Source organism: Danio aesculapii, chromosome 5, assembly GCF_903798145.1.
Source record: "Danio aesculapii chromosome 5, fDanAes4.1, whole genome shotgun sequence".
Lineage (NCBI taxonomy): Eukaryota > Metazoa > Chordata > Actinopteri > Cypriniformes > Danionidae > Danio > Danio aesculapii.
In genome coordinates this window covers 34,563,309-34,584,478 of record NC_079439.1, presented here as the reverse complement: position 1 = coordinate 34,584,478, position 21,170 = coordinate 34,563,309, and the positions used below count along the sequence as shown (strand labels likewise).

At 35.8% G+C, this 21,170-nt stretch overlaps 5 protein-coding genes and 4 non-coding genes across 11 annotated transcripts in view; 6 read left to right on the top strand and 3 right to left on the bottom strand.

The window, feature by feature from the left end:
• usp20 (ubiquitin specific peptidase 20) overlaps nucleotides 1-2,096 on the bottom strand; it is a 30,151-nt gene extending 28,055 nt beyond the window's left edge. Inside the window, 1 exon segment of the mRNA XM_056458042.1 lies at nucleotides 1,998-2,096. The gene's annotated coding sequence lies outside the window, so the exon portion shown is untranslated.
• A 346-nt stretch (nucleotides 2,097-2,442) lies between these two features.
• On the top strand, nucleotides 2,443-5,242 carry c5h9orf78 (chromosome 5 C9orf78 homolog). The gene is made up of 9 exons (XM_056456951.1): nucleotides 2,443-2,626; nucleotides 2,818-2,877; nucleotides 3,009-3,060; nucleotides 3,185-3,255; nucleotides 3,344-3,421; nucleotides 3,517-3,714; nucleotides 3,831-3,967; nucleotides 4,806-4,904; nucleotides 4,996-5,242. The coding sequence occupies exons 1-9, from the start codon at nucleotides 2,547-2,549 to the stop codon at nucleotides 5,088-5,090; spliced, it is 870 nt and encodes a 289-aa protein (XP_056312926.1). The 5' UTR covers nucleotides 2,443-2,546; the 3' UTR covers nucleotides 5,091-5,242.
• A 141-nt stretch (nucleotides 5,243-5,383) lies between these two features.
• med22 (mediator complex subunit 22) lies at nucleotides 5,384-14,136 on the bottom strand. 3 transcript variants are annotated; one of them, XM_056458040.1, is made up of 6 exons: nucleotides 14,044-14,124; nucleotides 13,684-13,780; nucleotides 12,017-12,171; nucleotides 11,846-11,926; nucleotides 9,869-10,077; nucleotides 5,384-6,386 (listed from the first exon to the last, which is right to left on the bottom strand). In XM_056458040.1, the coding sequence occupies exons 3-6, from the start codon at nucleotides 12,137-12,139 to the stop codon at nucleotides 6,203-6,205; spliced, it is 597 nt and encodes a 198-aa protein (XP_056314015.1). In that variant the 5' UTR covers nucleotides 12,140-12,171; nucleotides 13,684-13,780; nucleotides 14,044-14,124; the 3' UTR covers nucleotides 5,384-6,202. The 3 variants fall into 3 exon arrangements, with proteins under 3 accessions (XP_056314015.1, XP_056314014.1, XP_056314016.1); XM_056458039.1 differs by lacking the exon at nucleotides 13,684-13,780 and having other exon boundaries at nucleotides 14,044-14,136; XM_056458041.1 differs by lacking the exons at nucleotides 5,384-6,386; nucleotides 13,684-13,780 and having other exon boundaries at nucleotides 6,892-10,077; nucleotides 14,044-14,133.
• rpl7a (ribosomal protein L7a) lies at nucleotides 14,128-17,702 on the top strand. Its single transcript, XM_056458038.1, has 8 exons — nucleotides 14,128-14,194; nucleotides 14,926-15,046; nucleotides 15,227-15,376; nucleotides 16,459-16,599; nucleotides 16,684-16,763; nucleotides 17,011-17,141; nucleotides 17,357-17,426; nucleotides 17,560-17,702. The coding sequence occupies exons 1-8, from the start codon at nucleotides 14,192-14,194 to the stop codon at nucleotides 17,662-17,664; spliced, it is 801 nt and encodes a 266-aa protein (XP_056314013.1). The 5' UTR covers nucleotides 14,128-14,191; the 3' UTR covers nucleotides 17,665-17,702.
• Nucleotides 15,083-15,154, top strand: LOC130229927 (small nucleolar RNA SNORD24). The gene has a single exon (XR_008837881.1). It is a non-coding gene; the product is annotated as a small nucleolar RNA SNORD24 (small nucleolar RNA).
• On the top strand, nucleotides 16,245-16,316 carry LOC130229928 (small nucleolar RNA SNORD24). The gene has a single exon (XR_008837882.1). It is a non-coding gene; the product is annotated as a small nucleolar RNA SNORD24 (small nucleolar RNA).
• On the top strand, nucleotides 16,816-16,891 carry LOC130229925 (small nucleolar RNA SNORD36). The gene has a single exon (XR_008837879.1). It is a non-coding gene; the product is annotated as a small nucleolar RNA SNORD36 (small nucleolar RNA).
• LOC130229926 (small nucleolar RNA SNORD36) lies at nucleotides 17,191-17,261 on the top strand. Its single transcript, XR_008837880.1, has one exon. It is a non-coding gene; the product is annotated as a small nucleolar RNA SNORD36 (small nucleolar RNA).
• A 368-nt stretch (nucleotides 17,703-18,070) lies between the features above and the next one.
• On the bottom strand, nucleotides 18,071-21,137 carry LOC130229311 (surfeit locus protein 1). The gene is made up of 9 exons (XM_056458037.1): nucleotides 20,997-21,137; nucleotides 20,807-20,885; nucleotides 20,181-20,308; nucleotides 19,555-19,637; nucleotides 19,263-19,454; nucleotides 19,101-19,173; nucleotides 18,549-18,711; nucleotides 18,361-18,442; nucleotides 18,071-18,198 (listed from the first exon to the last, which is right to left on the bottom strand). Exons 1-9 carry the CDS (start codon nucleotides 21,057-21,059, stop codon nucleotides 18,132-18,134), a joined length of 930 nt encoding a protein of 309 aa, XP_056314012.1. The 5' UTR covers nucleotides 21,060-21,137; the 3' UTR covers nucleotides 18,071-18,131.
• Nucleotides 21,138-21,170: the final 33 nt, after the last annotated feature.

The window sequence follows — 21,170 nt, the reverse complement described above, 5'->3', positions numbered from 1 at the left end:
ATTCATATAACATAATTAAAACACTTTATTCAACTTCTATTCTCTATATTCTTCTCCTCAGCGTCATTATAGGCTGCACTTTAATGAGCAATGTTGTACACCTCAGATGTCAACACAATCTTCCTCTGTTTGAAACAAAGCACAGGCACACCTAAAGAATACATCAGCACCGTGACATGCATAAAGGGCACAACACTCTCAAGGACTGAGAAGATATACTTATTAAAGCTGTTATTTTTGTTTTAAGTGCACACAAACGTAATCTTGTATCTTTATAATGCTCTGATTGAACCACTGAAAGGTTATGGGATGTTTTGGTATTTTTCTGGACTTTGAACAATATGTCATATGGTTGCTGTTTATGGATGATCAGAGAGCTCTCAGATTTCATCTAAAATAAGGATGCACGATATCGGAAAAATCTAACACTGTGATATATATTTTTTATTTTGCAATATATATTGCGATATAAATACAATTTCAGCAGATGACTTAATATCTCTATTTAAAAAGAATTTATAATGTTAGATCAATTTGGATGATTCTGCAGTGGGAGTGCATCTCCATAAAATCTAGTAAACTATCTATAAACTTTCTGGGGTCCCCGACAAATTTTCGTTGTTGCCTGTGCTATTTGTAGTGCATTTCTGTATTTGATTGTGTTATGAGTATTTTCATGCACAACAATCTATAAATACAATCAAGAAAAAGATACAATTGAAATAAAGTGTTTTATCGTTTCCAGAGTCTAACAGTATTCAAGTACAATAACTAAATGATAAAAATAAAAATAGTTCAAGTGGTTAGGGTTATAAATAGTACAATTTCTTATACCTTAATGCTTTTAAAATCATTATACAATCACAGGCATCAAAAACACGTGAAAATGATAAATTATCATACAAACTCAACATTGCATATATCCTGCAATATGACTATTGCATAATATTGATCGTGATATAGATGCTGAAGCAATATATTGTTCAGCCCTAATCTGAAATATCTTACTTTGTATTCTGAAAATGAATAAAGGTCTTGTGGGGTTGGGAACAACGTGAGGTTGAATAATTAAAAACAACATTTTTCTTTCTTTTCATTTTATTTGTGGGGTAAACAAACCCTTTAAGAGTGTCTGGTACAGCTGACTATCAGCATCAATACAGTAAACAACATTGATTTTTAAAAATAGCTTTCTTTCACCAAAATAAACAACAAAAAAAAAAGCAAGAAAAAGTCTGAAATCATAAAGTTTCATTAAAATGAAACGATGACTAAATTATTTGATAAAGTGTCCAATTAAGAGCCTTACACTTTCATTAACGTTACCAGTGAGAATTAAGAATAAAAACTTGCCATCATTGAATAAATGTTAACGTAAATAAATATAAATATTACAAATATTTTTTTAAATAAGTATAGTTATTTAAAATGTTATAGAGTATTGAGGATGGTATCTATCTAGAATATCTGCTCAATGTGTGTTGTGTTTGTGCCTAGAACTGTTAAGAGCCCAAAACTGCTGTTTCATTCGCCTTGTCGACTGATGTGAAAGAATCATTCGTCCCGTACCAACCCCTCCATTGATACAGCAAGGGAATATACAATAATTGATATAAAAACATTCATCTATGAATCAACTTTTCACTAGAAAACAGACTTCAACTGAAGTCAGAGACGACGCAGAAAACAATCGCGTCAAGATGAATCTAATGTAAACAATTCATCTGAATTAAAACATAATATGCAAAACCAAAACAAATATTTTTTCCCTCTGCGTCTTCGGTGATTATTTTGTTCATAAACACACAGCAGTCCTCAAATACGCCATCGTGAACCACCTAAAAGCTGTTTAACATCACGATCTTGCAGAATAAACAGGCCATATTTCCACTCGGTCTGCAAGACACTATTCATACGCTGAGTCGACATGATGTTATCATATCCAACAACAGTGACAGTCCGATTTAGCCAAAGGAAAGACAGAAACAGATATTTACCTGTCATACAGAAACAAAAATATCGCTCATAGATGATCATTTTAGGCCAATCGGAGGTGTTTGTAACAGTGGGGGAAGCAGTGTAACGTTACTACTAAGCAGCATCCATACTGAATACAGCAGAAGTGTGCGTCACGGCTTTGACCACAGCCAATGAGCGCATTTCATTCTTTGGTATGATTAAAATTATTTTTTATTTACTTGGACCATAAAAATATACATACTGCTTGTTTTACACGTTCATTTATCATATAGCGTGTTTATTATTCATTTTACGCCGTTTTGTTTTGTTTTTCTGTTTCTTGTCATAGAAACAGCTGATCTAGAACCAGTCTCATCATCCCGCTTTTCGCCGTTCAACGGCTGTACGAAAAAGAAGCGAGCTGATCTGAGGTCAGCTGTTAATACGACAATGTGATGTAGGCAAGCGGAAGTTTCTAGAGAATGAGGTCCGTCACTAAACACAGACCGCCGACGTTGCGTACAAACGTACGAAGAAGTAAAGTAACGCTAAACAGTAAATAATTCGACGAGTTTTAAAAACAAGTCATGCCACCAGGTAAGAATTTTAGAAGGAGGAAAGAGGATTCATCCGACGAGGAAGATGATGAAACAAAATTCGTAGTCAGGTAGATATCTTCAACACATTCAGGCCAAATAGAGTAAATACAGCTATTGTTGGCCACTAACGTTAGGTAAAACGAGCAAAAAGATTAATACAGCTGACTTGTTTAGTTTGTACATGCATTCAGAGGGGACAGAAACATATTTAATGTGAAAAAATATTTAAAGATGTTAATTTTATTATATGTTTACCCAGGTCAAAACTGGATGAAGCCAAGGAGCTACAAAGTCTGCGCAAAAGGCAGCATGGAGTGAGGTGGGTCACAAGTTTTGTTTTGTGTGTGTGTGTGTGTGGTGTTTAACGTTACATTCTTTCTTTTTTTCTTTCTTTACAATGTATAATTAAAATGAGAATAATAAATGCTTTTTTCCATTCTGTTTGTCCAGCATTGCAACGTTACTTGTTGGAGAGAAGCTTCCTTTAGAGGCTGAGCTTGAGGTGTTTTATTATTATTTTTACAAACTACATTTTGCACTACAACGAAAGTCTTGCAGTCTAACTTTCTGCGTTTCTATGAACTAATAGAGGTATAACATTTTGTCCCTCCATATGTATGTCATAGGATGACCCATTTAAACTGAAGACTGGAGGTGTTGTTGACATGAAGAAAGTGAAAGACAGAAGCCGAGACATGTAAGCATTATGTAAACATGTTAGCTTTTCATTTCAAGATGTCTCTGTATTTGAAGTGAAATGTTTGATACTTTTTCTTTTCTTACAGGACAGTGGATGAAAATGACCTGAATCTTGGTACATCCTTTTCTGCCGAGACTAACAGAAGAGATGAGGATGCTGACATGTAAGTGTATGCTTCTACACGAAATATTTTCTGCATTGCTGGTTTTGCCACCATTTGTTTAAAGCCTCTCCCATCATGCATCTGATTTCACACAGGATGAAGTACATTGAAACAGAGTTAAAGAAAAAGAAAGGCATGGTGGAGGCAGAGGAGCAGAAGGTGAAGGTGAAGAATCCAGAAGACCTCCTGTATGAGCTTCCAGAGAACATCAATGTCAGCTCTGCCAAAAAGACAGAAGAGATGTTGTCCAATCAGATGCTGAGCGGAATTCCAGAGGTGGATCTGGGGATTGAGTGAGTAAAGACCAAAGCTAATTCATGGACATCAGTTGTTGTTTTTTTTTAGACTGGCGGCTCTGAACATACAAATGATAGATGTCAACTTAAAAGCCTCTTTTCTCTCTTCTCAGTGCAAAAATAAAGAATATCATCAACACAGAAGAAGCCAAAGCGAAGCTGCTTGCTGAGCAGAGGAATAAGAAGAAAGACAGCGGGACCTCCTTCGTTCCCACTAACATTGCGGTGAATTACGTCCAGCACAATCGCTGTAAGTGTATACACAAACAACTGTTTGTTCAAATGTTTGTCAGTAAGATGTTTTTTAAGTCTCTTATGATCACATTAAAGGGATAGTTTTTTAAATTGATTTATTCTCCTTTATGTGGTTTTTAACAGTTATGAGTTTCTTTTGTTTAACCCAAAAGAAGATATTTTGAAGAAAACTGATTGCCGGAACCTCATCTTCCATGGAAAGCAATGGCTTCTTTGTGTTCAACAGAAAAAAACTTAAAGAGGTTTTAAACAAGTTAAGAGTGATTAAATGATGGCAGAATAAAAAAAAAAACTTTGAGTGAACTATCCCTTTAAAAAGGTAATATTGTGAAATATCACAGTTTGTAATTGCACTTAGTTTCTTTTTATTCATAATCAGGTTTTCAGATTATAAAAATTTGTTGTAAATTGTTCATTGCAAAGCTGAATTGTTCTGTATACATTTGTCCAAATCTACACAATTCTTTCTCATACGTTAATTTGGTGCCTAATTTATATATTTTAATTTTCAAGATTCAAAAAAATGAAATTAATGTAAATTTTAAAAGCAGAGCATTTACTTAAAAATGTATTTTGTAATAACTGCACAAGTTAAAAAACAACAACTATTGATTTAATAAATGTATTCACTATCCGTAACCTTTTTTTATATATATACTTGTGTTTTTTTATTAAGAGTCCCATTATATCTGTTTTCAAGTGTAAGCTTTTATCAACAGAGCTCTGTCTTTGCCTAACATTTAAGCAACAGTAAAACGTGAACCATATTTAAAACATTTGCCATCCATCCCACAGAAGAAAGATTAAGTCATTATCTGTTCTCTTTTGTCAAGTCTACCATGAGGATGTAAACGCACCCCAAAGACGCAACAGAGAGGAGCCTAAAGCCAGGCCATTGCGTGTAGGAGATACAGAGAAACCAGCACCTGAGGGTAAGATCAGATTGGAAACCTCTTCAGCTTTTATGCCTTACTGTTTTTAATGAATTTATGTTCATGATTTGTTGTATTTTTCGGTCTGCAGCTTCACCACCCAATTTCCGCAAGAGACCCAATAACGAGAAGGCCACAGATGACTACCACTATGAGAAATTTAAGAAAATGAACCGACGATATTAATCCTTCACTATTATTTTAGTCAGCAAGATTGATTGTTTGTTTGTTTTTCCTTTCTGTAAATTGAAAGATGTAAATACTTTGTATTATATTTTAAAAAATGTCTCGGTAACTTACTTACAATAAGCTTTTTACAATAAAACTTCACCCAAATTGTTGGTAGTTTTTTAAAAATATTTTATAATAGAAGAACTTTAAGTTTTAGTTACATAATTTGTTTAGCACATTATTCCATTACACAGTAATGAAATGATTGTAGAACAGTTCCACATAATTGCTCAATCACTGCGCATTTATGAAACTTTATTTTTATTAAACGGTTATTTATTCTACAGAATTTGATAATGAAATGACAAACGAAGTATTGTAACTTCTGTTACACTAACAGCATATTACCTTTTCTCTAAAGGTTTTGTTTTGAGGTCTCAAACTAAAATGGAAAGATCATCACAAAGTAACACAGCAATAAAAATCATATATAAATGAATAAAAAAAATGACAAAATGAGAACTCTTCCTTGGCAGTCACATTTGGGAAAACAGTGCACATGTACCTTAAAATTAAAGATTTTTTTCTTGTTAAAGTGAATATCTCTTAGCATCCAAAAAAAATATTCATTAATTTTGCAGAATTATTGTAATATTACACAAACGGACAAAAAGACAAATACTTCTTTATCCCATTGTCAAGTTACCCAGCTACAATATTTTTTCCATGGTCCTGTACCATGAAGCCAGATCAGCTGGCGAGCCTGTTGTGTTTCAGTTTAGCTTGCACCATTTCTGGGTTTCAGGTGAAATGAATGATAATTAAAGAGAATACCATGACAGCAAAGAGTGATTTAAGTCGAGCTGCCTTCATCTAAACTAAATCTCAAGATTGGCGCAAACTAAATTGAAACTTAACTGGCTCGCCAGCTACTCCAGCTTCATGATACAGGCCCCAGAAATATTACCAGTATTAATTCAGTGTAATTATTTCCAGACAAAATTGCACCAAATCAAGTAGTTCTCAGATTTGCAGTCTGCAGTTGAAGGTTTCTGATGAAGCTTAATGTAATGGCAAGTTGCTAAGTTGTGTAATCTAACAAGTCCGTGAAGAAAGTCCCCAGTATTTCATGACTGCTCACTAGTGCCACTGCCGTTGCGGTGACGTTGCATAGACTCCTGGGATCCCAAGTGGTCTGAATCCTCAGGGTTGGCATGTGAGGGGTCAGAGGTCATCTCAGGGGACCCCCAACTGTCCTGCCGATGAAAGGCCTCACAAAGTGGCAACTCAACACCATCCCATTGTCCACAGCTAGAAACGTTATACACACACACACATTACACACATGCACACAAACTAACATTTCTTCAGTCCACATCTGCCTAAAACTGTCAGTATATTATTAGGATTAAACATGATACTGCTAAACATTCATTCAGTCATTAGACAGAAAACATACACAAACTGTATAGTATGGTATATACTATACAGTAAAGAATATATGAAGGACTAAGAAAAGAAGCACAAGCAGGGAAAAGAAGTTGTGGAAAGCATTATATAGGACTGCTACTAGTGATTGGAAACGTGTGGTCACATGATGTTCTCAAGAGTTTTGGTCTTTCAGGTGTCATTTGTCTTCTGTTTGCTGTTGCGTTGTGCACTGAACAGACGTGTGTGCTCTAATGTCAGAATTGCTCAATAGATGAGAAGTGAAAGGCTGTTAGCAGCAAAGAATTTTGACTATGCACTCAGCAGACAGAGGCAGAACATAGATTACAAATCAGAGGTGAGCAAATAATAGATCGGACACTAAATATGCTCTCTTTTCTCTCTGGTTTATTTATGAAATTTGAAATGACCCGTTGGTTTGGGGGAAAAACTTGACAAATATTGTGATACATTCAGAACAGGTACTAATGTGACCAACACTGTTTCAACTCAATACTTCACCACATCAAAACAGTGCAGTGCAATATCAAACCACTGAGGAAAACAAATGCTCTATAAATGATAAATATTACATCTGGACATATGTGTAAGAAAGGTAAAATACACTATATTGTCAAACATTTTGGAACATCTGCCTTTATATGTATATGAAGTTCAATGACATCCCAATCTTAATCCGCAGGATTTAACATAGGGTTGACCCACCCTTTTTACCTATAACGGCCATAAGGTGATTGTGATTTCCACAAGGTTAAAGAGTGTGTTTATAGAAATATCTGACCATTCTTCTAGAAGAACATTTGCGAGGCCAGGCACTGATATTGTCCAAAAAGTCCTGGCTCACACTCTACACTCTTATTCATCCCAAAGGTGTTCAATCAGGTTGACATCAGGACTCTGTGCAGGCCAGTCAATTTCTCGCACACCAAACTTGCGCATTCATGTCTTAATGGACCTTGCTTTGTGCACTGGTGTGCAGTCATGTTGGAACAGAAGGGGGGGTCAATCACAAACTTCACCTAGTGTAGAGAGCATGAAATTGTCCATGTGTTGATATGCTGAAGCATTAAGAGTTTATTTCACTTGAACTAAGGGGCAAACCCCAAGCCCTGAAAAACAACCTGCCACCATAATTCCCTCTCCACCAAGCATAACACTTGGCACAAAGCATTTAGGCAAGTGTCATTCTCCTGGCAACTGCCAAACCCAGACACGTCCATCAGATTGCCAGACAGGAAAGCATGATAAGTCACTCTAGAGCACATTTTCACAACTTTAGAGTTCAGTGGCGGTGTGCTTTACACCACTGCATCCGGCACTTTTTATTGCACTTGGTAATGTAAAGCTTGAATTCAACAGCTCGGCCATGGAAATCCAATCCAGCTATCTATTCACTGCTCTTGAGCTAATCTGAAGGCCACATGAAGTTTGGAGGTCTCAGACTCACAGAAAGTTGGCCGCTCTGTGATTCATGTTGCCTATCATTTCGTGGCTGAGGTCTGCATGCCTAGGAGCTTTCTTTTATAAAGAATCCTTGAATTAGTGATTTTGAGTGGTGTCCCAAAACATTTGCCAACATAGTATATTTTCCCAATTTACAAAAACTTCCATTAAAATTTAGAGTGAGAGAAAAAACATGCCATTTGTGAATGATATGGTACATGTAAAAAAATCAGTTTCTTTATCTAATCAAACGATTTTCATCCAGTAAGCTAATTTATAAGCTGTTTAACATTTGACTATACAATACATACAGAATCCTACAGGTGCATTCATGCCATGTCGTAATTCTAAAATTCTGAAGAGAAGAAATATTATTGCAGTTTATAAACTGGTTATGATTAATTTAATTTAATAGTGATTGATGATGCCATAAAAACACACAATTCCAAATCCTAGGATGAGTGAGGATCTACAATTAAGGAGCCAAGAATTTATTCTTTTGCAAATCTGAGCTGTTGGAAATGCTAGAGCAGAGGTGCCCAAACTCTGTCCTGGAGGGTCGGTGTCCTACACAGTTTAGCTCCAACTAGACAGACCTGAACCAGCTAATCAAGCTCTTACTAGGTATACTAGAAACTTAATGACAGGTGTGTTGAAGTAAGTTGGAGTTTAACTCTGCAGGACACCGGCCCTCAAGGAGCGAGTTTGAATCAGAGATTCCACATTTTGCTGTGGTTAATGGTTAGACTTCCCTCTATCTGTGTCCCAAATTTTCCACATGGCTATAGGTTGCCATAGACTTCAAGAGTCAGACAATTTTAGTAAGATAAGCAATGAATACATGGGTCTCTACAGCTTCTGTACTCAGCTCCCAATGAGACGTGTTATCTTAAATTAATGGTAATTACGACATGGTCTAAATGAAGCCTTTACTCTTTATTACATATTTTAAAGTGCTCTGAATTTTGCAAGTTCTCATTGTATTAAAACTTTATTGTGCCAAACTAGTTTTAAAAATATTAACATTTATGATTTTCCATAAAAATGTGTATTATTAAATAATTCCCATAATACCCGAATCAAAATATATCTTCACATAAAACTATTACTGGTCACCTTGTTTCAAAGACAGCTTGATTTCATATAAGATGTTTGTATAGTATTTAAGATCAACATTTACTTATTCAGCACCACTAATAAACAGAAAATAAACATCCTGATTTCTGATTGCAACATTAATATATAAAATACATATTTATATAATAACAAAAACATATAAGGCACCTGGGATGGAATCTTTACATGCACTTATAGTTGTATAACAGATGGGTTCCTTGTGCCGTTATACTAGCCCAGTTATACTGAAAGTGCTAGATAGTCTTTGGTGTGAAATTAATACAATGTAAATATATATTTATGTATGTATGTATGTATGTATGTATGCATGCGGTGTTATGTGTGGGTGTTATTTTATGAGCATAGCAGATAAAGATATAATGATATCCTGCTTGTTATAAATATAAACTAAAGCAAAACTGTCAGTCTAACTACACGTTTCGTTAAATTTCCTATGTCATTAATTACAGGCTTACCTGCAAGAATCTGCACTCTTATTAAGGCACACAATTGTATTAAATGAATGTGTATGGAAAACCAAACTCGCATGGTGTGATCAAACAAATAGCCCAATGTTAGCACATGATATTTTAGTAAAATGGCCAATGATTGAAGCCAGTAACAGGTTGTGCAAATTAAAAATACCTTTAAACAGAACAATGGCTCCATGAATCAACCTGTGTTATGTTCTTATGATGTACATATGCATCAGGTTTATGGCTCTGGTAAGCAAGTAAAGGCAGGGGTGACTGAACACACGTTTGGGATCACTGCTCTATTTGTACCTGGAGGAGTAATACTCTTCCTCGAGCTCATACAGGTCGATGGCAATCTCATCCCTCAAAGAGATGAGCTTCTTGTCGCACTCCTCCTGCAGCGTGCGCAGCTGCTGGTTACGCAGACTTATGGCCTCGTTGACAGACGGGAAATCATTCAGAATAAGGAACTGCTTCAGGTCTGAGACAAGCTTCATCAGAGACTCTCCTGCACGTACCTAACACACAAACACATTTAATCTGTTAATGTCATCCAAGTGTAAGGTGTGCATTGGGGTCAACCGATTATCGGCACCGATGTTAATTGTTTTTATGGTTTGTCATACAACTGTGAGATGTCCATTAGGGGCCGACCAAATATGGAAACAGAAATTAAATGCTTTAATCATGGTTCGTCATTTAACTGTGATGTGTCCATTAGCAATTGGCTGATTATTATCGGCACCGATATTAATCATTTGCATGGTTTTTCATCAAACTCTGAGTTGTCCATCAGGGGTAGACTGATTATCCGCACCGATATTAAGCATTTTTATGGTGTGTCAGCCAACTGTGAGGTGTCTATAAGGGGTTAATCAATTATCGGCACCAATATTAAGCATTTTTATGGTATGTCAGCCAATTGTAAGGTGTCCATTAAGAGATGATCAATTATCAGCACCAATATTGTGCATTTTTATGGTATGTCAGCCAATAGTAAAGTGTCTATAAGGTGTTAATCAATTATCGGCAGCAATATTAAGCATTTTTATGGTATGTCAGCCAATTGTAAGGTGTCTATAAAGGGTTGATCAATTATCGGCACCAATATTAAGCTTGTTAATGGAATGTCAGCCAACTGTGAGGTGTCCATTAAGAGTTTATCAATTATCGGCACTGATATTAAGCATTTTTATATCATGTCAGCAAACTGTGAGGTGTCCATTAAGAGTTGATCAATTATCGGCACCAATATTAAGCATTTTTATGGTATGTCAGCCAACTGAGAGGTGTCCATTAAGAGTTGATCAATTATCGGCACCAATATTAAGCATTTTTATGATATGTCAGCCAGCTGTAAGGTGTCCATTAAGAGTTGATCAATTAACGGAACCGATATTAAGCATTGTTATGGCATGTCAGCCAACTGTGAGGCGTCCATTAAGAGTTAATCGATTATCGGCACTGATATTAAGCATTTTTATCATCTGTCAGCCAACTTTAAGGTGTCTATTAAGAGTTAATCAATTATCGGCACCAATATTAAGCTTTTTTATGGTTATTGGTCATTTTCAAATCTATTTGCTAATTTTATTACAATTTTGTTTGTAAATCACTAGTAAATGCTGCTTCAACTGAAAGCATGTGAGTTTAAGTCACTTATAATGTGTATTTGAATCAAAGATCAAAGATCTTATCAAAAATGAGAAACATTTATGAACCTCTTATCCAATATAAAATAACAATTAATAATACATTTTTACTTCGGTATAACTTCATAATGTCATAAGAGTATTTAAATAAAAATTGTTCAAAAAAGTAACAAAAAAATATTGCAATAAATTTCATAGTGATTTCATGTGATAAAGGTTAAATTTAAAAATTAAATTCCCATTGTATTATAAATATACTTTATTATAATGAAAATCCCTGATAAGGTCTCCCGGCACTCCAGTTTCCCCGCAGTACAAACACATGCAATATAAGTGAATTGGATGAACTGAAGAAAGGGTATCCGCTGTGTAAAAGATGTGCCAGAGTAATTGGTAGTTCATTCTACTGTGGCAACCCCTGATAACCAGGGATTAAGCAGAAGGAAAGTGAGTAATGTTTAAGAGCAGATGCCAGAGTCATAGTTGTCCTTAATTCAATTTAATTTTAACACCAGGCATAGTTCAAAATATCTGTTATTGGTGCATTAGAACTGTATCAGCACTGGCCTTGAAAAACACATGTAGGCTGACCCCTAGTGTGCATTGTCTTTCATCACATTACAGTGGATCTTACAATGTTGGCAGCTCGGACATGCATTTCAAAGTGGTCCTGTTCAGCTTGCGTCGCCCTGGAAACCTGAGTCTCATCTTCCACCTGATCAATGACATGACAATATTGAATTAATGTAACAGATAGATGATATCAGTGTGAATGTGTTCATATTTCATATGTGAACCAACATACCTTAGCAGTTTTAATTATTTCCGTAAAATTGTCTAGAATTGACCTGATGTCATCTTTGAGTCTCTTGTTGTAGTTCTGCAAAAGAGTCTCCTTGCTTTGAGGGAGGACTCTCTGTGTGGACATCTCAGCTCTTTTCTGTCACACTTTACTCAATGCTAAAGAATCACAAACAAGACTTTACTGTTAGAACTGCAGCTACATGTCACACTAGGTGTTTATTTATACATACAATTAACAGGAATTGTTTCATTTACCTAACTGAACTGAAGATAGGGTATCTGCAGGTTTCACCAAGTTAAATTTAGGACTTTTAAGACCATTATGAATAAAATTTTAGACTTTTACAGGATTAAATGCTAAGGATTTTTTTCCCCGAATATAATAATAAAGATTTTCAGTTGCCCCATCAAAAATGATTAAGATTTAATACATTTATTAATACAACAAAAATTATTTAGTTTGAATATTTTTGCATTGATTTTCAAATATATCTATTTACAAATCCTATAACCCTAACCAAACAAAAAATCTGTCAATTACTTCAGTCTACAATAATAATTTAATAATAAAAAAAATATAGGTCAGGTCAGTATCCGCCGCAGTAAACAAATTGAGAAATTAAGCAAATGTTACTGTAAAGAAAGTAATTAAATGCTAAAGTAAATTAAATGAATAAAGTAAATGAAAAGCTAAAAGTTTTAGATGTTGTTTTAGAAGTTTTTATTGAGATGGATAGTTGGTGACTGTATGGGTGTTAACGGCCAGATTAGGTAGCTATACATGAACAAAGGACAATTTAGACCAATTAAAAAAGATTTAAGACCTACAACTCAACATTTCAGTAGATGTAAGACTTTTTAAGGCCTAACATTTAGTTTTTGAGATTTATAACATTTTAAGACTTTTTTTTTTAAGACCCTGCGGACCAGGTGGCTCAGTGGTTAGCACTGTTGCTTCACAGCAAGAAGTTCGCTGGTCTGAGTCATGGCTGGGTCAGTTGGCATTTCTGTGTGGAGTTTGCCTGTTCTCCCCTTGTTCATGTGGGTTTCCTCCAGGTTCTCCGGTTTCCCCCACAGTCCAAAGACATGCACTATAGGTGAATTGAATAAACTAAATTAGCCGTTGTGTATGTGTGTAAAATAGTGTGTGTAGGTGTTTCCCAGGACTGGGTTGCAGCTGGAAGGGCATCCACTCTGTAAAACATATGCTGAATAAGTTGGCGGTTCATTCCACTGTGGTGACCCCTGATAAAAAAGGCACTAAGCCAAAGGAGAATTAATGAATGAAATTATATTATGATTATCATATAATTTATTGAATCATTAAAAAAAAATAACCTTGGGCTATTTGGATTTCGATTATATTATTTTGCCAACCAAAAAAGGGACATTTGTTCATATTCACTGGCATACAGCAATGTACCAATACAGCAAATCATATAAACAGTAAATCAATATTTTTATTTTAAAACGGTTTACATTTCATCACATTTTACCATGCAAATAAGGGAATTCATATTGTATAATAAATTTTTAGACAACATATTTTACATGAGCTAATTTGATTATATTGTAAAAGGACTACACGTAAAAAAATTAAATGCAAGATACCAATTATAAATCATTGATCACAATTTGTTCAATGGCAAAGTATCTTCACAAACATACCGTTTGTGTTCTTCAAAGTTGTCTGTTTTCAGTTCATTCACGATCTTCAGCTTTTACATCCCATCCTTATTTGCATGCATTATAATGAGTAAATCTGCTGTAATTTTGAAACGAAAATGTATATTTTGAGAAACATCTTTCTGATCAAATTAAAAACGAAACAGAATATATTTTCTTCTGTGTGAATTTAGTTTGCCATTAACATTTGACATAACTTAGTTTATCTCGGACGCTGAAACTAAACAGCGAGTGAAATTTGTATACAGCGAATCAAGCCAGCGTAATTAATCAGTTTAGAACTGATTAGTTACTGGTGCTCAAACAAGGTTAAAAAGGTTAAATGCTAAAAAGGTTACTCACAGCTGCAGACATTAGTTTATAATCTTTCTTCAAGTAAACGCGAGCCTCTCGTTTTTGTTCTGTCGCGTACAGATGATGTCACTACCCAAATGTCGCGGTAGTTATATTTCCCACAATCCCTTTCTTCTTCCTTTCCGTCTGAACCAACATGGTGAGTGTTTGATGGTTTTGACTGGGAAGCCTTGTCTGTTAAAAATCCTTAAGCATCCAGTCTTATAGCGTGTTGTGGCGTTAATAGGATATCAACTATGAGAAATAAAGACCCAACACCTGCACCCTGAGGGAGAATTGTGATGTTTTCAAGTAATTAGGTGAAGAATTTTGACAACTCTTGTCCAGGCAGTAGTGTCCGCTTATTCACAGCACTAACGCCTTGAAATGTGGCGCGGCTAGACTGAAAAGGAACATGTTTGTATACTTCATTTAAACATCAATTTGATGTCTATGTTTTAATAAATCCCTTGTTACTACGAGTAAGTAAAACATGCATTAGCTGGAACGCTAACTTGTTAGCTGGATGGGTTTTTTAGGCCAAAATTAATCAGATCGGCCTTCATCTGCTTTATAAACACGTGAGCGATTCGGCGTTTGTATATTGATGTAGAATAACCTGCTAATTGAGTTAAGTGAAGTTTGAGGTAAGCCTCGTTTTTTCAACGCTCACGTTTGACTCGACAAACCGATCCACTTGTTTCGGTATAATCGTCTCTCCTGTGCCACAACTTTAACTACGGAACTCAAGGAATGAAGTTTAGCTTCGCGGTGATGTCTTGCCCCTCTTTGTCTGGCGTGTAGACTGTTGTCAATTTTGTAATTTGTTGAACTTTCTGCTCACTGTAGACAATGAACTGATTGTAAGTAATACCTTGCATCTCTCCACAGCCCAAGGGAAAAAAGGGGAAGGGGAAGAAGGTGGCACCAGCCCCTTCAGTGGCCAAGAAACATGAGGTCAAGAAAGTTGTGAACCCCCTGTTTGAGAAGAGACCCAAGAACTTTGGCATTGGTGAGTCCTTGCAGTCATCTGAAGTGTGTAACTGAGTGCAGATGATGTTACGAATATTTGCTATCTTAACAGCAATGCAGACAATTTCCCACCAAGATCGCTGATGCACATGTTGAGTTTGGAAACCTGTTTGTCGATCCTAATGCAGTTTGATAATAAGTCTTTCATTTTAATGTCCAGGTCAGGACATCCAGCCGAAGCGGGATCTGACCCGATTCGTGAAATGGCCACGTTATGTCCGGCTGCAGCGCCAGCGAGCAATCCTGTACAAGCGACTGAAGGTCCCACCTGCGATCAACCAGTTCACCCAGGCCCTGGACCGCCAGACTGGTGAGTCTCTGATTGTGTACTTGAGTTGGCTATTTTTACTGATATAATTAATATGACAAAATGTGACTAAAATCTACTGGTGATGAAGTGATTTTCAAACAACTTAGAGGTGATTTTACCCAAAATAAATGTAAAATTTTATCCAATGTTCATTTGTTTAAAACCTGTGTTTTTCTTGTAAACCAAGATATGTTGTGATACTAGTAGCTGGCACCCATTGACTTCTATGTAATTACAATTACTTCTAAAACTCTGTAGTTTCATTAATGTGGAAAATTGACTACTGTTGTTTTAAATGAGAATTCTTAACAAATAGTAAATAAAAATTGTGTTAAAATTAATGAATTGGCATTTTGGTGCTTATATAATTACATAAGAAATATTCTTGATGAGGTTTTTTTTGGTATAAACCTTCAATAAGACATTCAGTCTTCTGTAGCATATAGTTCAAATGAACAGTTGATTTGCCTAGTAAATTAACAAATTCTGACTTGTTGGGAGGGAAAATAATGTTAAGCCATATTAGACTGATGCATGAAACATTTTTTTGTATTTGCACAAATGGTCATGATGACCAACGGAAGGAAATGCTTTAACTGACAGTAATGCCTAAATATAATAGCACTTTATGCATAGATGGGAATAGTAGAGAAATCCATTGTTGGATTTCTTACCATCTTCAGATTATAGCTTTTTTTTTTTTTTTTTTTTTTTTAACTAGTTAGATTTATTTATTTTTTTTCATAACAGAACCACTTCTGTGTAGGAACTATTTGCTGGTTAACTGGTTAAAACAGTTTAAATTGTCAGTATTGAGTGACCTCCTAAATGGCTTTTGTTCTATTTATTTTTAACGCTCTTATTAATGTGCAGATGATGTGAAGAATATTTGCTATCTGAGTAGTGAATGCAGACAGTTTCCACCAAGATCACTGATGCACTTGTATGAGATTTCCATTTAAAATGCAACTCTTAATTTATTGTGAGCTCTGTGGTTGCTTGTTTTCTTGGAGGTCCTTTCTGCATATATGCTGATTTATATCTGCGAAAATGCTGATAGCTTTTATTTTTTTTTACTTCAGCTACCCAGCTGTTCAAGCTGGCCCACAAGTACAGGCCCGAGACCAAGCATGAGAAGAAACAGAGACTGCTGGCTCGTGCTGAGCAGAAGGCTGCTGGAAAGGGAGATACACCCACTAAGAGACCACCAGTACTGCGCGCAGGTGCCTCTTTTTAAATGTCTTTACACAAAATAAAGTTGAAAGTTAAGTGTATTTGATATACATGTTTTTTTTTTTTTCTCTTAGGTGTGAACACAGTGACCACACTTGTGGAGAGCAAGAAAGCACAGCTTGTCATTATTGCTCACGATGTGGATCCCATTGAGGTGAGGATCTCAATTTCTACAAAATCAAGTCCTGTTTTAAAGTTGTGGTTGTCTGCAATGATGTCTTGAATTTCTTCACCTGAATTCAAACTGAAGATCAAAATACGAGCTTTTTAACCCTGAGCAACAACCACTCCTGCATCACTGCATCTTAGTAGTTTTCAGTTGTTTTGGCTTCTTGTTTGAAACTTTTATTAGAGGGCTGAAATCGGGGAATGTTAATTTGTTTATTTCCTCCTGTTTAAAGCTGGTGGTGTTCTTGCCTGCTCTGTGCCGTAAAATGGGCGTCCCATACTGCATCGTCAAGGGCAAGGCCAGACTGGGCAGACTGGTGCACAGAAAGACCTGCACCTCCATCGCCTTCACACAGACCAATCCGTGAGTAACATACAAACACTCAATTCACTTTACTGTGCTGCATATCATATGGCTATGATGTCTGAATTTCTTCACCTGAACAACCATGTGGTTTAAATGAGCTTTTTAACCCTGAGCGAAATGGTTTGTAGCTAATCATGCATTTGGATGTTTTTGCACAAAAGCCTTTGTAGGTAATTTTTTATTTTTTTTTTGTAATTTTTCCCCATCTTCAGCGAAGACAAAGCCGCTCTTGCTAAACTGGTGGAGGCCATCAAGACCAACTACAATGACAGATACGAGGAGGTCAGTTTATTGCTTGAATTGATCACTAGATCTGGTGCAACACAGAACCAGCATTGTGATCAGAATCACCACTGTGCTTTTCATTGCATTACATGACTATCTGCTAATTTTCGTATTTCAATGCTCTCTGCAGATCCGTCGTCACTGGGGAGGAAATGTCCTGGGTCCCAAGTCAACTGCTCGCATTGCTAAACTCGAGAAGGCAAAGGCCAAGGAGCTGGCCACTAAACTGGGTTGAGCTGTCTTGTTTAATAAATCTAAAAAAAAAGTTCACAAGCGTCAGGCATTTGATTGGTTCTTTTTGTTTTGTTTAAACACCATCTGTTTCTGTAATAATGATTTGAAGACCTACAGGTAAACATTCCAAAACATGAAACTATCAGCTAATATTGCATTCAGCTCCACTCTAAAAGTGTTTCAAAATTGATTTTGTACTAGGCCATACAAACATGGGGTATCTTTAATGATTGCACTTCTGTGACTTGATATTCTAATAATTAACTTTTTATTAAAAAAAAAACAAAAAAAAAAAAACAGGACTTGTCTTTTAATGACTTGAACGTCTTTGAATTTAAAAGTAGCTAGATTTCTTTAGTTTTGTTGAGCATTACTGTAATTGACAAACAAAATACATTTACAAAGCGTTTCAACATAAAATAGTTTTTATTCTACAGCATTCAAAAAGGGCAAAATCCTGAATATTTTTCATAAAGCAATACGCTTGATGAATTTTGCATACCACATGTAGGAAGTAGCAGCACACAGTCCATACCTGGGAGAAAAATAAAAGCAGTTTTAATGTTTAAGTTAGGCTTATCTTTAGGGTTAAGGAAACGGTTGCTTTTTCAGTTCAAAGGTGTATATAAACTACGTAAACTTTTTTACATTAAGTAACTTTGTTTTATGGAATGAAAATAGATTGAGTTTAACAAACCATGTGATGACATATTGCATATGTTCATTCCTCAAGGTCACTCTTGTCTGCCCTCCTATTGGTCCACCAGGTATTGTGCTATCTGAATTAAAGATTTTAAATCTTTTAAAACATTTCATGTGATCACTGGTAAAACAAGTTTAGGGTTTGTTCTAAATGTTCTTGAAACATTTGGAAAAGCACTTAACCAAGCACAGCATCAATGAAGATCTCCTCAGCACCAGTAGCCTTCGCCATGGCCTCCAGGTCACGATAGTGCCATCTGTTTGCTTCCACATTGTTTTGAGGGACAAATGGTTTCCGTTGTTCAGTTAAACGCAAGACACCAACAAGATCCACATCCTCGGTCACCTTTCAGAAAATAAAAACATAACCAATAGGAGTATTACAAAGTCAAGAACTAAGGGTAGACAGGTGAATAGTCCATACATCACCAGTTGATAGATTTTATTAGGAAATACAAACTTAATCTTTTTTTTTTTCTATAGCAAGTTTTTTTTTTTTTTAAATGTTACATCTGACTGCTGATTTGCATGAACTTGTAGCTCAAAATCTGATTTGTCAGGTTCAAAATTCTTGTTTTTAATGTGTTGTATAAGTCAGTTAAATTATATATAGACAAGATTTGTGTATAAACCCATTTGGACTAACAAAAAAGTAGCGAAATAAAGACTTAAGTTAATTGCTAATGTTCACGCCTGAAATTGATTTAAAAGACATTAAGAAAAGCACTATATTACCTGTCCCTTAGTCCTGGTTTCTGGTTTGATCTTGTTTTTGGGTACATAACCTCTGTTCACCAAGATAGTGATCCTATAAATGTGGTGCAGTTAGTTTTTTTTATCAGAGTGCAAATCAAGTGTACCATAATCCAAGTGAAATTCTAAAGAATGTGATTGTACCCCAGATCAGTGCAGAAAAATGGTGTAATAACATTCGCTCCACTTTCGCCACTGGAGGAAATCCTGCCTGCCTCTCGAGCCTCTCGCTCGGGGTCCACAGGGGAACGAGGCAAGATGTACAGCTCCCTAGGGTGATCAAAATGCCCACGGACCTTCACACGCCTGTACTCCAGCTGCTTGATTTCCATAGGACTGCCTCACACATACATTACATTTTTACTTCATTATAACGTCAAAATCATACGTTTGTATATTACCACCACATGGAAGAGCAGAAGGCACAGAGACTCACTCTACAGGTAGTGGGATTGGCTCGGAGGTCGTCAGACTCTGAAGTTCACTGATCAGCTCCAACTTCCACTTTCTGCGTTTTATCTATAATGTCGAATAGGGCTTTTCAGAAATTGCTAAAGGACTATGTGCACAGCTAGTGTTTTTCAGCCAAGGATAAACTTCTGGTGAAAGCTTAATGTGAATATTTTCAATTTCATAAGGTTTCTTTTACAGCATCGATGTTGTAATGTAATTACAATATATTCAGTTAAATAGACTTAAGCACTCATTTAGTTGCTCAATTGTCAATGGAGATGAAGCACCGTGTAACTGCTGACTCCGTTTCCATTGAAAATACTGAGGTAAAATAAACTGTCATATCATGAAAACATGGTGGGGAAATGGAATTCAATGCAGTGCTTCTTGTCCGGTCTGAGACCCACGTTATACTGTGCATCAATCAGGCAGTGATGATCACTGATTTAGAAAAAAAATCAGATCTTAAACGGGGTGATTTTATAATGGCAAAACAGTTCACCGGAAGCTCTGACACTGGCTGACTGAAAATAAAAGTCTGTGTGCATATCCTCCATTGCTGCTTTAGTTGTGGTTTTTATCAGATAAACAATACACTCGTGTCTGTACCTGCCATGATCCAAGACAAAAGGTGGTGACGGGTATCAACAAGAGAAACCACTTCAGAAAGGTGTCTTCTCCTTTCTTTGTTCCTTCAACAGTGGAACTTGATTGTTGACTAAACCTGGCCAGGTTATCTAAAATGAAACATAATATTGTCAACAAATCCCACCAGGCTGTGGAAAAATCTCTCAGTGTCTGAAAGAAAGACATTTTATTTCTGCATCTAGCACTTTCCATTCAAATGTTTAATTCTTCTAATCCTCTGCAAGGCTAATTAAAACTGAACAAAAGTGATATTTAAGATGTGTTCTTCAAAAGTATCCACAAACATATTAAACTGTGATATATTTCGATATTTGAAGTGTTTCATGTTTTTTAATCATAATCTACTTAAATTAGTTAGAAATGTTCGTTCTGAAGGGATGTGTTTTACAAAACATTTGAATAATGACTAATCAGAAATAAGTTTATCAACTATGTTTTTAAAAGGTGAAAACCAATACACATTTACTGTCATTTAAACATATAAATACAGTCTTGGTTGGTATTTAAAACATAAACACATCCACCTTTACGTTTTGAACGGTAATATTGACAATTTAATCAACAGACAAAAACGAAATCTTAATTACACCGGAGCACTGGAGCATCCTGACGTCTGAATAAACTCTGTCGTGTCACAAACAGGGTCCTCCTGGGTGAAATGAGAACCTGAGGGGAAAAAAAAACGAATAAACAACAATTTAACTGTCAAGTATGAGTTACAAATACTTTGCTAATAATCTTTATTATAGCAAACTGCTTTATGGTGTAATAACTTACATTGCAACGAAGAATCTTAAATGTTTTGACAGAGAACATCAACATTAACCTAAAATTGCTCATGTTAGCCTAAAAAGCTGTAACCTAAACACTGAAATCTTCAAGACAGGTCGACTACATAACATGCCTTCTGCTATCAGGGGAATGTTTTCAATGTAACCATTTCCGGGGATT

Excerpts from the sequence above, each read along its gene's own strand:
- rpl7a (XM_056458038.1), top strand. Across the intron at positions 15,377-16,458 it reads GGCCCTGGACCGCCAGACTG|CTACCCAGCTGTTCAAGCTG; the intron begins GTGAGTCTCTGA and ends TTTTTACTTCAG. Across the intron at positions 16,764-17,010 it reads ACGATGTGGATCCCATTGAG|CTGGTGGTGTTCTTGCCTGC; the intron begins GTGAGGATCTCA and ends TCCTGTTTAAAG.
- c5h9orf78 (XM_056456951.1), top strand. The coding sequence starts at position 2,547 with ATGCCACCAGGTAAGAATTTTAGAAGGAGGAAAGAGGATTCATCCGAC. Across the intron at positions 2,878-3,008 it reads AAAAGGCAGCATGGAGTGAG|CATTGCAACGTTACTTGTTG; the intron begins GTGGGTCACAAG and ends CTGTTTGTCCAG. Across the intron at positions 3,968-4,805 it reads TTACGTCCAGCACAATCGCT|TCTACCATGAGGATGTAAAC; the intron begins GTAAGTGTATAC and ends TCTTTTGTCAAG.
- LOC130229311 (XM_056458037.1), bottom strand. The coding sequence starts at position 21,059 with ATGAGCAATTTTAGGTTAATGTTGATGTTCTCTGTCAAAACATTTAAG. Across the intron at positions 19,174-19,262 it reads TTTTTCTGCACTGATCTGGG|GATCACTATCTTGGTGAACA; the intron begins GTACAATCACAT and ends CCACATTTATAG. Across the intron at positions 18,199-18,360 it reads ATGCAATATGTCATCACATG|GTATGGACTGTGTGCTGCTA; the intron begins GTTTGTTAAACT and ends TTTTTCTCCCAG.
- med22 (XM_056458039.1), bottom strand. The coding sequence starts at position 12,139 with ATGTCCACACAGAGAGTCCTCCCTCAAAGCAAGGAGACTCTTTTGCAG. Across the intron at positions 11,927-12,016 it reads AAATAATTAAAACTGCTAAG|GTGGAAGATGAGACTCAGGT; the intron begins GTATGTTGGTTC and ends GTCATTGATCAG. Across the intron at positions 6,387-9,868 it reads GAAGAGTATTACTCCTCCAG|CTGTGGACAATGGGATGGTG; the intron begins GTACAAATAGAG and ends TAACGTTTCTAG.